Genomic DNA, 17,582 nt, shown 5'->3' with positions numbered 1-17,582 from the left:
AATATAGGTAATTATTTATCTTCCTCCTCTCTTTTCTGTATTACTAAGTGTGTTGTCCATGTCTGTGATGTTGTCATAGCCTTTTCTAGAGTCTGCCTCTGTGTTTTGCAGCTTCTGTTTACTCCACATTGCTCACTGCTGTGACTGTACTTTTTGATATTTTTTTTTTCTTTACTGCTTTTTGCAGTACTTGATGGATCCATTTTCTCCTCTTTCTTTCTTCTTTCCTTTTTTGTTTTTGGTTGTTTGTTTTGGGTTTTTTTTACAAATTTATTTCAACATTGGACTTCATTCAGAAATTGCAAGGAGTACCAATGGTTATATTCATCAAAAGCAAAACCTACATTAGACACTTCAACTAAAATTTAGAATGTGTTTTCTGCTGTCTTTTCCACATTTGACTCCACTAAAGATTAGCCAGTTTGGATACATCTGTCTTCTCACAAACACATAAAACACAAAACTTTTTCCCATGCACAATTATAGATTAAATAAAAAATAAAAAAAAATAAAAAAAAATAAATCTTTGGGTAATCTATGGAATAATTTAATAATTTTTTTCTGCCACATTTAGCCACAGTAGTGTGCGCCCATGCTAGAGCTTTATGAATCCTATATTTTCTGGATCTACAGAAGTCTGCTTTTGGCGTAGAATCCAACTTTTGTTGCTCTCTTTCTCTTTGCCCCTTGCACCTCCCTAGCAGTTCTTTCACTCTCCTCCTGCCCTATTTTGTTATTTTGCACTGTTTAAATTTATTTATTTTTTTTAAGCCCTCTAAATTTATCAAGTTTAAAGCTTGTCCCTAAATAACATAATTGGGATATAATGAGATTTTTTCTTTGGCAATTGTAGTAGATACTGTTGTAGAATATAAGTTGTTTAATCACGTGTCTTCCCAGAATTTTCAGCTTTTGACCTGTCCTGTGATGTTAAATCGTCTTGTTAACTGACTTTTTGCTTGTTGTCAGCAGAACTGTATAAATTAACCTTCTGTTAATGTAAATTAAGAATTAACTTTTTCACGTGTGACATAGATTATTTAGTATATAAAGCTTTAACTGAAAACGTTGTACCAAATTATAAGGAATATAATAATATTTTTATGCTGTCTTTCTTCTCTCCGTATTTAAATCTCCAGAATCTATTGGTAAGTGCTTAGTTCTGAAGCGCACTTCACCCCCACTAATTTCCATATTCAGAATATTATTATGATTATTATGATTATGGTTATAATATTATTACTATTATTATTCTTAAAATGCATGGCATGCATTTTACTAACAGTCAGTGTAGTCACAAGATCCCTATAGTGGCGCACACGCACACCTCCACAGAAATGTTGTCTTATCAGTCATAGCAACACCTAAAAGAAACAGTACACATGTATCACATAGCTGTAGAACAGTAAATGCCATAATCCAGCCTAAACTGCAGTGTTTGTTTTGAGAAAGCCTTTATTGTATTTTTTTTATATATATATATACATATATATATATAAATAAAATTTCCAATATTTTCCTAAACTACATCATAAGTATAGTATTGTGAAGTTTTCTTTAAGCATTTGAGGCATATTTGATATATATCTATCCCTATATAGCCAATAATCTAAGAATTCAGATGCTATTCTGAGAATGGCGATGCAGCCAATTGTAGCCCTTGCCCTTTGTGGTACAATGCAACTTGCTTTTATGACTGGATAATACTACCTAATATATTCCTGTCTTAACAGTATAGTAATTCAAGTTTCTCTTAAGACCTTATTTAATTCTGTAAATCTAATTTGATTCTTCTTCCAAAGCCCTAGCCTCCTTCTTCTCGTACTAATGCTTCTTCTTTCTAATCTTATTTGCATTCATATTATCCACCCAGGTGGTACACCAATAAGAGGTAAGAGTGCTGAACTAACGTTCACAGAATGATCTTACTCATTCTTTCTGTCCTTTCATCCCTCTCATCTTTGTCCTGTGTTGTTGTTGGTTTTTTTTTTAAGGAAAAAAAACAATAACAACAACAAATAAACACCAAACCACAGAAATGTCCATCATCTGATTTATTTATTTATTTCCTTTGTCCTGTTTGGTTATGATCAGTGACTCTCATATTGTGATCTTTCTTTCTGCACACTCCCTCTTCTTTTCCCTTTTATGTTTGTTCATTGAAGAATAAATAAATAATTAAATGAAATTATTTGTGATATGCTTCAAAGAAAGCATATCCAGGTCTTATGGCCATAGCCCAGTCACAGCGTACCATTTGTCCCTCTTTTTTCTTTTTCTTCTTCTTCTTTTTCTTCTTCTTCTTCTTCTTTTTCTTCTTTTTATTTTTCTTCTTTTTTTTTTTTTTTTTCCCTTCCTCTTATTTTTTTCCAACTGCAGCAACAAAAGATCATTTTTTTTCTTCCTTAGCTGTTCTTGTCCTGGACCAAAGCCGAGATGGTCTGGTGAACAGTAGCAGACATGCAGAAGACAACATGGATTATCTTCTTTTTTGTATTATCTTTCATAAAAGGTTTTTATTTTTGTTCTTCTTCAATCCTTTTTTTTTTCTTTTCACTTCCTAAACTTGAAAATTATGTGTCCCCCCCTAAAAAATTACAGATTATTTTTTTCCCTTTATTTTTTTTTTTTTCTTTTCTTTTTCTTGGAGTTCTCTCAGCTCTGGATTTTTCGACCTTCTAATCTGCAGGCTTTGGAAATGAAAAGTTAATGATTTATTATTCTTGGTGGTATGTGGTATTGTTGGTTTTTGATTCTCTGGCAAAACTGTTTACTTCTTTTGTAATTCTTGTTTTGTATTTTTCTTGGGCTTTGTGACACCACACTGCTAATCCCACTTGTGGATTTTGATGGGTGTCTTGGGGGGGGGCCTTTCTGTGGTCCTCAGCAGTGGTTGGTTGGTTCTTCTTTGTTGGCGTAGACCATGCTTTTTAAGTTTTTTGTCTTCTAATTCAACTGCTCTTTGTTTTTCAGCAAACGTACTTTAAGATTGTAAGTTGTGGAAAATTGTCTTTCTTTTCTTACCAATCTGCATGTCTTAAGGGAGTTTTGTTTCTTTAAAATAATATTTTGATAATTACAAATTACTAATGCACTTTTTTTTTTTCACTTCAAGCAGCCTTTTTGATGTTGCTGCACCTTTTTTGGCTTTCTTCAGCAGAAGATTTTTTAAAGCCTGTCCTGCCATTTTTGCGAGTACCGCCTTTTGTGAAACTTTTGTTACAAGATCGAAACAATGAAATTAAAATTTAAAAAATGTAATGACCCAACTATTTAATATCTTTTGTTTTATTCAAAAGCCATTCTTCCTTGAAGCAGTCTCACCCATCTTCATTTTAATGGTTTAGGAAAGAGTATTGTTTAGAAAGCGGGTTTTTTTGAGAGATGCAAATTGTTTTCCTCTGGTAGCACTGATGATGTGAAAAAAATAATCTCTGTTTTTTTCATTGCATCATTTTCTGTCTGTGCACCTTAGCAAGAAAGTGAACCGACGTTGAGTGGACCTTCGCATACAAGCTTTTCATGTTGCTAAGCGGTATATTGTAATGGATATAAAAAGCTTTCTCTGACCATCTCTTTGGCAATGTATCTTATATTCGTACAGGTGCCCTCCAAATTGAATTGAGTGAGGAATCTGACCAAGGCAAATATGAGTGTGTTGCAACCAACAGTGCGGGTACACGCTATTCTGCCCCTGCCAATCTATATGTCAGAGGTAGGAATGACATAACCCTGGCATCCACTCTTCATTCAGGTTCAGGGTTAAGATGCTTTCAGGAGCTATACTGTTATGACTGTAATAATAAAATGTCATTGTAAATGTGTCAGTCTTAAAACTCATTTAAATTGTAGAGGAAAGGCTTGGGGTTTGTTTTGTTCTTTTAAAGCACTCTTGAGACCATTCTATCCTGTGAGTTAAGGTTTGTAAGTATATTTATACTTCTACATCTTGACTTCTATTTTTCCTGCATTAAGTTAAATTGTACTTTGCATTTATTTTGTTTTATTGGTTTTGTTTTGTTTTGCTTTTCTTTTTGAACTCCTGAGGTGACTGCTCAGTGTGCTACTAATCATCTGAGTGTAATCCCGAGGCATTGAGTTGTATGCCTATCTGACCTCTGCTGTGTAACTGCAAAGGAAAAGCTTCTAACTATAATACGTATGCAGAGCACAACTGTATTTTCTTCTTTTCTATTTCTTCTTTATATATATGTATGTATATATATTTATGTATCTTTAGTGTAAGACTTGTGAGTGTAGTCCTTCCAATTACAGTGGTCAATTGGCTGTATTTTTTGAGGAAATTACCTGTCTGTATTACAGGTATGTTTGATAAGGAAACAAGTATATTCCTCTGCACAGTAGAATAAGCGGTTAATTTTTTTTAACCTACAAAAATATTCTCTTTGTTCAGCTAGAGAGAAATGCTTTGTTTCTGGCAGTATTCCCAATGGCTGGTTGATGTAGCTTCCTGTACAGCAAAGCCTATAATATACATGCATACATACATACATACAGACAGACAGACAGACATACATACATACATATGTGTATCTATATATATGTGTGTGTGTCTCTATAGTATAAGGGGTGGGTGGGGGAAATAGGACTGAAAACATAAACAGCTGTAAGCTTTACTATAGCGTGGATGACCTTACCAAAAATACCTAGCCTGATTTTGAAATTTTTTTTTAGAGCTGATTTTTCAATCAACATGATGTTTTCATATAGTGTGACTCTTTCTGCTAAATAAAAAAATAATAAAAAAGGAAAACATTTCGTAGTTACAACATCCACAGACAGTTATTTGATCTTTTTTTTCTTTCTCTTTTCCTCCAACATACTGACTTTCCTGTACTGCATGAGGCATGTATACCTTTTTATCCAAAGGAAAATTTCAAAATTATGCTAGCTATTATTTCTAACACATTGTAGCTGTGGAAAATGCTAACTTTTCAAGATGAGGTAGGAAGATTTCATTAGTGCAAGTAGAGATGTTCACATAGCAGTTGAAAGCCTTGATATGGCCTTTTTACTCTCTTCTGTGTTTCCCTTGTTTTTCTCCTTTCCTCATTTCATTGTGTTCTGCATCAAACCCCCTACATCCCTCAGAGCTGCGAGAAGGTTGGTGTGTTTTTTACTTTTTACCCACCTTACAAAACTATTTATTAAACCAATAACAAAGAATACAAATGAAATGAATGTAGCTGCATTGTGGCATTTTTTAAGTTAATGTTGTGTTTAAGCGGAGAATGCCTTGGACATGGCTTTTGATAAGTGCTGGTATTTAACTGTTGTGCATGAGAAGAGAATGTACCTGGATGCATGGCAACCTTTTTAACTTTAACACGAACGTCTAGCTCTAGCAAACTTGGTCAGTGTTCCTGCTTTTTCTTCCCTTTTAATTTCTTGTTTATACTGATGCCTGCTTTCCAAGGAATGGTTTCAGCAGTTGCTTTTTCTAAACAGCCCGCGCATGAAGACTAAACTCTCCATTGTGTATAATGATTATGTTCAATACAAGAAATTCCTCATTGCCTGTCGCTTGCTTTGTGTGGCCTCTGTGAATTGGTTGCTTACAGGTGTTCTGCTCTCTGCTTGTTCCCCTTCTGCCTGTCATTCGCTCATGAGGCCATTGCAGTAAGCCCCTTTCGAATCCATAGAAGTTCACAGAAATTTAATCAAACCCAGTAGAAATGTTTCAGAGCAATACAATTTTCAGTACTTTTTTAAAGTCACTCAGTCTTTCACTTTTTTTTTCCCTGAATTAAAGCTGTCCTAATAATTAGTTTCTATTAATTCCAAATAAGTACAGTATCAAGTACATTGTCCAGTGAAAGGCCTAAATACAAACCTACCTCTCTCAGCTACCTCTCTCTCTTCCACCTCCCCCACACATGTGCACACCACTGAGAATATTTGAAGCAGGAACACTGATCTGTTATTGCCTGGTAAATTTCTCGGTGTTGTGTTTGCTTAAATATTAACTACTCTGTTAGTGCAATGTCCTGCTATGTGTTTAAGGCTGCCACCCTTGCTATCAATACAGAAATGTCTAATATTATTGACCTGTATAGTTTATTTTGCTTTCCCTTAACTGTGAACATAGTGGAATCCTGAATGTTAAATGTTCTGCTATTTTCCCAGTGGCCTTTCCTAACAGTTGCTTTTTAACCACCTAAACTTAATATGATTTCCTTATTCCTTAACCTCTGTCCTCCTCTTAAACTCCTGTATCTGTCAGTCTCTCCTATCTCCATCTCTTACAAGTTTTGTTTCCTCACTCAATATATTTTTTTCTGACTTCTTTTTCTTTCTGCAGTTTTTAGTCAGGCATTTCCCTAAGCATGATTCTCTATTGATTCTGTCATTTGCTTGCCTGCATGACCAAATCCAGTACTTTGTACTGGCTTTGCCTACTCTTTCTGTGACTATGTGTGTATACATAAATACATATATATATATATATGCATATATATGTGTATATATTTCTGTATATATATATATATACACACACACATATATATATATACTTGTATCTGTGTGTAATTATTTTTTCTATGTTTGTTTCAGTGTTAGTGTGAGGTCTTGACACTGCATCTACTTTGAGTCTGAAAGCAAATGAAATTGCACTTTCAATGTACTGTAGGCAATGTGTTCGAGGACTGTGATGTGACAATGTGGCCTAGCACATTTCTTAACATCACCTGGAAGCACGCAGCATTGAAGTCAGTTTTGGTATTGAACCCAAGCATGCTGCTGACCTTCCAGTTTTCTTCTGTGCATATATATATATATATATGTATATATATATATATATATTTATATATGTGCGGACATTTAAAATGCATTTGTATATATATATTTGTGTATGTGTGTGTCTTCACACACACTTGTGCGTGTGTATATCTTTTGCATGGTGTTTGTGTGTAGTTAGTATGTAGTTAGTTAACTGTGGGGCCCTTATAGGTCTGACTCAGCCTTTGTATGAATGTGCCTAATAATATCCTCAAGTAAATCTAGAATAATTTACATTGTGTGCAGACAAGATTCTTGTTAAGTCTTGTATATCTTTTATGCATATTTTCTGGCAGATCAGAATAACATGTTAAAATGTTAAATTGTGTCTGTACACTGCATGTAGTCTGTATGCAAGACTCAGTTTCTTTTTTTGTATATGTTATTACCTTTTTTGTGTTTTTTTCCAGTTCGACGCGTCCCACCGAGGTTCTCTATTCCCCCCACCAATCATGAGATCATGCCTGGCGGGAGTGTAAATATCACGTGTGTTGCGGTGGGGTCCCCAATGCCATATGTGAAATGGATGCTGGGAGCAGAAGATTTGACACCTGAGGATGATATGCCAATAGGGAGGAACGTCCTTGAGCTTAATGATGTCAGGCAGTCTGCAAACTATACTTGTGTTGCTATGTCTACCCTTGGGGTTATAGAAGCAATAGCACAGATAACTGTCAAAGGTATATCCCAAGTACATCTACTTGGACATATTTCAGTCATTTGGTCCTTGCAGTATTCTGAGCAAGTATATTGCACTGAAAGGGTATAAATAGCTCTTGCCCTCTTAAATCAATAAGGTAAATATTCCAGCCAGTCATTGGCATAAGACAAAATACAGATTCATAGTAATAAGTAAATTAGTAGTAATGTTCCGTTATTCACCCATGTCTGGTGTCCAGCATTCATTTCAAGTAAATAAAGGATCTTGTAGTGTTGCATATATTTTTCAACAGCCAAGAGCCTTTAAGAACAAGTAATTTGATTTTTACAGTTGCTGGGTGTCCCAAGTGTCAGGTTGATTGTGTATTTGGAAACCAGAGGTTCCGTAATTATCGGAAAATTAAACTGCGGTGGTGTACTGTTTATCTTTAAGAATCCTCTTGTGCATATATTTACATGATGTATTGTAAAAGTCAGTATCAGTAATTTATATCAAATAAACCTCACAGTATAAACTTGAAGATATTCTAAGAGATTTCTGGTGTAAATAATTGCCAAGAGCTTGCTCTGAACAGATCACACCTTTCCATTCCAATCCTCCTGGTGGTTTTTTGTTGTTTGATTTGTTTTTTTAAGCTGCGTTTGTAGTTATTAATGTCTCCTGTTCCATAGTGCTAACTGTATATTTTTACGTTTATCTTTAGCCTTACCCAAACCTCCTGGAACACCGGTGGTGACAGAAAGCACAGCAACAAGCATAACATTGACTTGGGATTCTGGAAACCCTGAGCCAGTTTCTTACTACATAATTCAACACAAGCCCAAGAGCTCCGAGGAGCCATATAAGGAAATCGATGGAGTGGCCACAACACGCTATAGCGTGGCTGGCTTAAGCCCATATTCAGAGTATGAATTTCGAGTAGTTGCTGTAAATAACATTGGGCGAGGGCCACCCAGTGAGCCTGTGTCAACAAGGACTTCAGAGCAAGCACCTTCAAGTGCACCACGCAATGTGCAGGCCCGTATGTTGAGCTCTACTACAATTTTGGTACAGTGGGAAGAACCTGAGGAGCCTAATGGACAAATACAAGGTTACAGAGTTTATTACACCATGGACCCCACTCAACATGTCAACAGCTGGATGAAGCACAATGTGGCTGACAGCCATATTACCACTATTGGGAATCTGGTACCCCAGAAAACGTATTCTGTGAAGGTTCTTGCTTTTACTTCTGTTGGGGATGGACCGCTTTCTAGTGACATTCAAGTCATCACTCAAACAGGAGGTAAGCTATCAAAAAACAGAATTTGTACCAAAAATATATATATATATATTCAGAAATTTTGCAGAGAGAGAATTTTAATTTAAATTGTTGAAAAAAACTTCTTTTCAAGGATAGCCAGTTAATTCAAGCAGCTTTTGAAGATAACCTTTTCTCAGTTCCACAGTGTTATCATTGAAGAGTGGAAATTACTCCCTCACACTTTCACTTATTTTTTCCTCATTCTCAAGAAGATTAACTGAACTTTAACTGAAGTCTCAGGGAGACCTTCCTCCTGGAGGTGGCTAAAATTACAGCTTCTATTTGACAGTGCTCTGTGTACCAAAGTTGTTTGTCAAGTAGGTCTTTGCAGCCTTCTTTGGAGGAGGTAACAGGAGTTGCCTGGGTTAGTGGGTTTTGTTTAGGTGATGTGTGGTTCGTATTCTACATCGCTCTGATGAATCTTTCTTTTAAACATCTGAAATGTCTGTGTCCTGCATGTGTATTCAAATAAAAAAATTGGTAAGATTCTGACAACACATAAAACTTTGAAAGCATTAAAAGAACATCAAACCTTTCTGTAGGTTCAAGAAAGCAGAAATTTACACTTTGGATTTATAAAGCAAATCCAACCTGCCCCTCCCTAGTGCATACCACAAGATCACAATTTTTTTTTGTTTTATGTTTTCAGTTAGGTTGCTGTGTTTCTGTACAGGAGTTTTAGATCCATTAATTACTCTTATTAGCAAAGTACAAGCAAGCATAGAGAAAAGCATTGCAGGGTATTTTTCTGAAATCAAAAGCAAGAAGCTTTGCTCAAGCTACACTGCAGAAAATGTTTTATTGTAGCAATAAGAAAAAAAAAGCTCCTTTTTCTAGCAATTTAGAGAGCTATATGAAGTATTACTGTAGGTCAGCGATTACCTAGAAATTTTATATAATACTACTTGAAATTTTTTTAGCACTGGAAGGTTTCCTGTTGAAGAATTTAGCATGCCTCAAATTCTTAAAAAATGTATCTTGAACTGTAAATTAGAAGAGTTATGTTTCATGTGCTATTTACTTTTTTATTTTACCAATATATATTTAATAAAGAATAGAAATGAGGTATTGTCATGGAGCTTTTCTAAGGGTTGTGTTACACAGTTTTCAAGGTGTTAACTTTTTTGGTACCTCAGCTGAGAAGTTACTAAATTAACTTTTTTATACCCTCTAGTGGTACATTAAAATGTGTCTGTGTGGACATGCAAATGTAAATATGTACACCAGAGTTTAATTTGGGCAATTATAACCTTTTTCAGGGACTAGTTTTTATATTGACATCTGCCTTCTTTTTGAATCCATGTTCAAAAAAACTTTTAAAGGAGAAGGCTATTCATCTGTGTTTTCACTTACAACCATAAATATTTTAGATTAACAAGAGTTTTGTCAGTAGCTTCCCTAGAGAAATTGAAATAATAAGCACTAAGGCTCAGGTCAACTGGATCAAGCTACATTACTTGCTGAGGTCACATCAGAAAAGCTCTGTTTATTAAAACCTTTATAGAACTTGCCTTTAAATGTGTCTGTCTGTTTCTGATTTCCATTGCAATCTTAAGTAATTATTATGTTGCCAGTGCAGGAGGGATTCTCAATATGTGTTTTCAACTTCATAACTGAATTGATTTTATGTTGTTTATTTCTGACTATGCTAAAAATCAAAAGAAACCTAAAATGTACCATACAGGAGGTACTTTTAAGCGCTGATACTTGTGCTTGAAATATTAACATTTTAAGTCAAAAAAGGGGAAAATAGCTAAGAACATCTAGTGTAGTTCTGCAGTTTAGGTTATATTTAAAACTAAGATTCTCCTATATTTCTGTCCAGCATTTTCTCTTCAGTGAACACTGCAGAATAAAATGCCCTCCTTGCCCTTCTCTTCCAGATTTGCTGTAATCTAAATCTGAATAGGATTGTTGTGGTTTAAGTCACTCTCCACCCAAAACATATAAAAATATAGTATAATATAAATTACCATTTAAAAACAGTGGAAATGAACTTGATGGAAACATATGTAAAAGAGCAGAAATAGCAGTGGGACAGTGAGAACATTTTGATTGTGGTTTTTTTTTTTGGGGGGGGGCGGAATTAGATTATGCATACAATAAAATCTAGTTGACAGCTGTGACCTACAGGATCTTTTAGTTTGGTTTCTTCCAGAGTTTTTCTTCCTTATGTGTATTCTGATCTTTGGAGATTGTAAAAAATTAGTAATTTGTTTTTAAAAAACCTGTTGGCAAGAATCTTTGCTTCCTTAGTATAGCAGAATTGTTGTTTTGAAATGACTTTGTGAGTGGCTTCTCACTTCACAGATCAGCCAAAAATATACTGATAGTTCTAATTCGGTTTGTAATTTAAGTCTTCAATACGAACATTTAGTTTGAGGGGAAGAGAAGGAAACATTCATAAAAAAAAACACCACCACCACCAACTTTATGTTCAGTTTCCTGTTTCAGTATTCTGCTTAAACATTCTAAGAAACAGCCATGATCTATTGCCCAGTTGTTTTCAGCAGTGTTTTCTTTAGTGTAAAAAGACACCATTTTAAGAAATTAGGTAATCAGAAAACAGCTCTATTTTTTTTAGATCTGAATTCTTCACCTGAGAAATTCTTATTCTTCACTTTAGGTCAAAAGACTTGATTCTGCTGACAATGGAGTCAGATCCAATATATTATTTAGGTGAATTTGACTTGCATCAAATTTTAGAATAAAGAAATATCAGTATAAGCCTTAGTGTGACACTTCTTGTCCTTTTTTCTTTACTTCTTTAATAAAAAATCAAAATCTCTGTTTATCTTCATTTAGCTGCCCAGGACACACAGAATCACAGAATCTTCATGGTTGGAAAGGACCTCTGATATCACCCCAGTCCAACCATCAACACACACTCAAAAAACCCAAACAAACACAAACAACTACACAGACTCCACCAAAAAACACCCACAAAAATAATCACCTACAACCTCAGAGCATGCCCTGAAGTGCCACACTTACACATTTCTTGAATACCTTCAAGGATGTTGACTCAACCACATCCCTGGGCAGGCTGTTCCAGTGCCTGACCACTCTTTCAGTGTAGAAATTCTTCCTGATGTCCTATCTAAATCCCCTCTGCTGTGGCTTCAGGCTATTTCCTCTGGTCCTGTCATTACTTACCTGGGAGAAGAGGCAAACATCCACCTCCCTACAACCTCCTTTTAGGCAGTTCTAGAGGATGATCAGATCTCCCATCAGCCTCTGCTTCTTCAGATTAAACAACCCCAGTTACCTCAGCCAGTCCTCATATGACTTGTTCTCTAGATCCTTCACAGCTTGGTAGCTCTCCTCGGGGCATGCACCAGCACCTCAATGTCCTTTGCCTAGTGAGGGGCCCAGAACTGGACACAGTACTTGAGGTGTGGCCTCACCAGTGCTGAGTACAGGGGCATGATCGCTACCCTAGTCTTGCTGGCCACACCATTCCTCATGTAGGCCAGCATGCTGTTAGCCTTCTTGGCCATCTGGGCACACAGCTGGCTGATGTTCAACCACCTACCAGCAAGCACTTCCAGGTCCTATTCTGCTGGGTAGCTTTCCAGCTGTTCTTCCCAAAGCCAGTAGCATTGCATGGGGTTGTGACTTAACTGTAGCACCTGGCATTTGGCCTTATTAAACCTCATACAGTTGGCCTTAGCCCATTGATGCAGCCTGTCCAGTTCTCTCAGTAGAGCCTTCGTACCCTCGAGCAGATCTACACTCCCACCCAATTTGCATCTTCAGTCTTAGTGAGGGTGCACCCCAATCCCCTCATCCAGATCATTGGTAAAGATACTGAATAAGACTGGCTCCAAAACTGAGCCCTGAGGGACGTGACTGGTGACTGGCCACCAGCTGAATTTGACTCAATTTACCACAACTGTCTGGGCATGGTCATCCAGCCAGTTTTTTACCCAATGAAGTGTATACTTGTCTATGCCATGATTCACCAGCTCCTCCCGGAGAATGCTGTCAGAGGCCTTACAGAAGTCCAGGTGGACAACGTCCACAGCCTTCCCCTCATCCAAAAGACAGGTCAGATGTTCATAGAAAGAGATCAGGTTGGTCAAGCAAGACCTCCCTTTCATAAGCCCATACTGGCTGGCTCTGATCCCCTCCCTGCCCTCCACTTGTCATGTCAGCTTGCTCAAGATGAGCCTCTCCACAATCTTTCCTGTACAGGCCTCCTTTTGTCCCTTTTTGTAGATGGCTGTCACATTAGCCAGCCTCCATTCTTCTTCCCCCCCCCCTCACCTCCCACCGTTGGCCAGGATTGTTGATAAATGATAGAGAGAGGTTTAGCGAGCTACTCATCCAGCTCCTTCAGTACTCTAGGGAGGATCCCATCCAGCCCCACAGACATGTGAGTGTCCAGGTGCAGAATCAGATCATTAACTACTTCCTCCTGATTATGGGGGGTTTGTTCTGCACACCGTTCCTATCTTCCAGCTCAGGAGGATGAACACCCTGTGGATAGCTGGTCTGACTATTAAAGACAGAGACAAAGAAGGCATTAAGTAGCTCAGCCTTCTGCTCTTTGGTTGCAATGTTCCATTCACATCCAGTAAGGGATGGAGATTCTCCCTGGCTCATTTTTTATTGTTGATGCATTTATAAAAGCTTTTTTTTGTTTTCATTTATGTCAGTGGCCAAGTTGAGCTCCAGCTGAGCTTTTGCCTTCCTAACTTCCTTTCTGTATGACCTAATGAGATCTCTGTACTCCTCTTGAGTTGCCTGTTTCTTCTTCCAAGGGTGGTAAACCTTCTTTTTTTCCTAATTTCCAGCAAAAAACTCCTTGTTCAACCAGACTGGGCATCTTTGCTTCCCTTTGAACTCATGACATATGGGGACAGCCTGTTTCTGTGCCTTTAAGAATTCTTTCTTGAAGAACATCCAGCCTTCCTGTACTCTTTTGCCCTTCAGGGCTGTCTCCCAAGGGACTGTCTCAACCAGTGTCCTGAACAAGCCAAAGTCCATCCTCTGGAATCCAAGGTGGAGGTTTAGCTAACTCCCCTCCTTACAGCACTAATAACTGAGAACTTCACTGTTTTGTGATTGCTATGCCCAAGATGGCCTCCAACCACCACATCTCCCACTAGTCCTTCTCTCTTTGTGAACAGGAGGTCTAGCAAGGCACCTCCACGGTATTCACTTACCAGCTGTGTTAGGAAGTTATCTTCCATACACTCAAGGAACCTCCTAGCCTGCCTGTTCTCTGCTGTTTTATTTCCAGCAGACATCTGATAGGTTGAAGTCCTCCACCAGAACAAGGGCTGGCGGTTGTGAGACTTCAGCCAACCACTTTTAGAATACTTCATCTGCCTCCTTGTCCTGATTGGGTGGTCTGTAACAGACTCACAGCACAATATCTCCCTGATTCATCTTCCCCTTTATCCTTAGCCATAAACACTCAACTTTACCATTGCTGTAATCAAGCTATAAAATCTAAACACTCGCTAATGTATAGAGCCACCACCTCTCCTATATCCCGTCTGAAAAGCTGTTATCCACTCACTGCAGCATTCAAATCATGAAAGTCATCTCACCATGTTTCCATGATGGCAGCTACATCACAGATATCCTGATGCATAATGGCTTCCAGCTCATCCTGTTTGTTGCCCATGCTACATGCATTGGTGTAGATGCACTTAAACTGGGCTATCAGTTTCATCTCCATCTTGGACCCTTCACCCCTAGGCTCCTCTCTGAGGGGCAAAGACAAGATAGTTAATGAAGGAATTAAGAAAATGACTGTTTTATTCTGACGTTAGACGGTAGAGTGAGAGATACACAAGGTCAGTCGGGTAGTTGATTATTGGAGAAAGAGAGAGAGAAAAAGTAACCTGGGAAATGAATGTGTACCTGTAAACATATGCTTCTTTAAAGAACTTACAATATAATACATATTGTTAATTTTAATGAAGGATTGGCAATGGTTTAAAGACTAAGGATTATCACAGTTATAAATAGATAATCCTTTGAACATGTGGCAAATAACAGTAATGAGAAGATCAAGTATCTGACTTGCAGAGCCCATAAATGGAGTCTTAGATTAAGGAAAATGAGTTAATGTTTCTGGAGTTCTTCTTGTAAAAGAAGATTCAAAATTCAGTGGAAGGGAGTCTGTAACAAGGGAATACAGTTCTTTGTTGTAGCAAGCTAGCTACTTTGCCAGACATTTCAAATTTTTTGGATGAATGCATGAACAGGAAAACTTCATGTCTCTGAAACTTCACAGTACTGGTCTCCTAATGAAGCATTTCATTGAAATGGACTTCCAAAAGGAAAGGGTTGAGAGCATGCAGCTGGAAACTCAAAAGTGATGCAAGGAAGCAGGTGGGAGGAGAATAATTTGGAGCTAAGGTAGGGTGCAGGATGTTTTTCCAATGACAAAAAAAGAAGGAAATAAGGTAGGAAAGGGTATTTCAGCTTTTGAATAACCCCTCTGCTCTCAAAGTACAGTTAACCTTTGTTAAGTTCCTCAGTCTCTCTATTCATTTAAAATGATAGCATAAAACTAATATTGAGGTTATTACCCCCCCACAATTTTTCCAGCTTTTAATCTCCCTCTCTTTCTTTAGAACACAGAATAGAGTACGGATGTGGGATTATATTTTTTACGCTGATTTTTTTCTAGTCCAGAATTTTGATTTGTGAAAATACATGGATGAGCACTGGAAATGTGCAGACATTACTTTTGTTACTGACCTTAATGATGGAAGAAAGCAGCTTGAAAGAGATTAAAGACAACTCTATGGCTACACTGTAGAAAAGAGTGCTGACAGAATTGCTCTGAAGAAGAATTCATTTCTTCACTGTAGTAATTCAGACAAGACGATGCAGACTCTGTCTTTAAGACTGACCAACACGTTTATTTTATTTTATTTAGGCTCAATGTCAGTGACTGATATTATTTTAAGAAAGTAGTTTATGGATTTCTGTTAATATTTTACAAAATGTGGTATGCATTTTGGTAGTTTATCATGTGTTGTAGTTATTATTTTGAATAACATGGTTCTGTGACACTGCAGAACTGGAAGCATCAGTTATCTTTAGACTCACTTGAAGAGGTTATTTTTGTTGCAGCAGAATCTTGATCAATCTGTTTTTCTTTGCATAACTGATTCATAACTTTACTGATTGAGTTTTACTTGAGGTATGGATTTCACCCTAGTAATGTCATGAGGCCCTTTCTAGCCTGGAGACTCTCCTCTCTTTCCAGCATCACTTGGAAACCCAGTACCACCCTTGCATATTTTTCTGGTTACCTCAGGCAGCTGTGAAGCTGTGTAGAGAACTGAAGGGCCTTTCCAATTTGAGAAAATACTGAGAAAATGCTCATGGAAAAAGATAAGCTGTGAGCTGACCATGTATAGCACTAATATAGAAAGTTAGATTTGATCTGTGTAATTAAAAACCTTTCAACAAGAGTGTAAAGTTCGGTTACATAGATTTTTTTTTTCAGTTTTCTTGGGTTTTTTTCCCATCTCCAAAGTAGACCAGTACCTTCTGTCAGCTCATACAGCTTAGCTTAATTCCCATGTGCCACTGAAGAATTTTTTGAACAGTTGTTGTATGTTCAAGGCATAAATACTAAATAGTTTGAAAGTTATTGTTACACTTTCTTATCTAGTACTTTTACTTTGGCTTAAGCCTTGGGTTCCCTGCCAGAGTTTATCAGCAATACACTTTTTTCAGTTTCTGTTATTTTGTTTTTATTTTCTTTCTTCTCCGTCTTTTTCAATTGTTTGGAATTATGCAGATTTTGCTGTCACTTCTTTCTTCTGTTAGTGTTCTCAGCTTCAGAGTTGCCTAACTCTGACTGAAAAATGTGAGGGAATACTAGATTTTTGCAGCAAGGTATTATTTCAACAAACAGCATTTGCAGAAGCCCAAGTAACCATCAACTTCTCTCATAAAATAGTAGAGAATTGCAGACTTAAGACCATAAAGAGTTTTTATTGAAAGGAATACTTCAAGGATGAGGGTCTTAAAACGTGCAGAGAGGTAGGAAATACCCTTCATTCTCCATCTGCTATCATATTTATCATAACAGATGGTACCAGCCTCCATATGGGTCACTTGATGGTACCAGCCTCCATATGCGTCACTTGACTGGTCGTTAAGTATTAATGCCTGGCTGTGTTCTACAATTGATGTATCCATTTGTTAAGAAAATATCACAGCATCATAGGATGATTCAGGCTTGCAGGATGATCTTCTGTGGAGGTTTCCAGCCCCAGCTCCCGCCCAGTGCAAGCTCAACTGTGGGGTGAGACTAGACTGCTCAAGGCTTCAACCGGTTAAGGTGTAAAATACCTCAAGGCTAGATATGGTCCAGCTTCCCTGTCTCTATGATGGGGCTGCCCTGGAAAAAAAGGCTTCACCAGTCTGAGCCTCTTGTGTTTCAGCTCTTGTCACTGCCCTCCTGCCACCCACTGCTGTGAGGAGCCTGGTTGTGTCTCCTCTATCCTTCCCATCAGTGTCAGGGATGTCATTGGGTGTCCCCTAACCCATCCCTTCTCACGGTTAAACAGCCTCAGTCCAGCAACATCCTTTTGCAGGGCAAGGATCCCAAGCCCAGAGCCGTCTTGCTGAGATCCAAAAGCACATGCAGAACCCAGATCTGGTCCCTGCCCTCCCCTTGCTCTCAGAGCCATATCCTGCTTACACCACCCCAGGCATCACTGGCCCCTGTTGCTACATGAGCACACTGATGGCACTGGCTTAGGACACTCCTGACCAGGTCACAGGGTCATCCCCCACAGCTGCTCCCTGGCCCCATCAGCCCCAGCCTGCATTCCT

The 17,582-nt window shown here is 37.8% G+C and overlaps 1 protein-coding gene across 1 annotated transcript in view; it reads left to right on the top strand.

The window, feature by feature from the left end:
- PTPRD (protein tyrosine phosphatase, receptor type, D) overlaps positions 1-17,582 on the top strand; it is a 300,216-nt gene that overhangs the window by 145,293 nt on the left and 137,341 nt on the right. The window contains exons 5-10 of the mRNA XM_010001485.1: positions 1,140-1,148; positions 1,874-1,891; positions 3,605-3,715; positions 5,113-5,124; positions 7,209-7,478; positions 8,163-8,744. Coding sequence (XP_009999787.1) covers positions 1,140-1,148; positions 1,874-1,891; positions 3,605-3,715; positions 5,113-5,124; positions 7,209-7,478; positions 8,163-8,744 — 1,002 coding nt within the window. The remainder of the gene's footprint in view (positions 1-1,139; positions 1,149-1,873; positions 1,892-3,604; positions 3,716-5,112; positions 5,125-7,208; positions 7,479-8,162; positions 8,745-17,582) is intronic.

The sequence above is a fragment of the Chaetura pelagica genome, unplaced genomic scaffold, assembly GCF_000747805.2.
Source record: "Chaetura pelagica isolate M959 unplaced genomic scaffold, ChaPel_1.0 scaffold327, whole genome shotgun sequence".
Lineage (NCBI taxonomy): Eukaryota > Metazoa > Chordata > Aves > Apodiformes > Apodidae > Chaetura > Chaetura pelagica.
The sequence above is the reverse complement of the archived record's forward strand: the minus strand, read 5'-3'. Positions and strand labels throughout refer to the sequence as shown.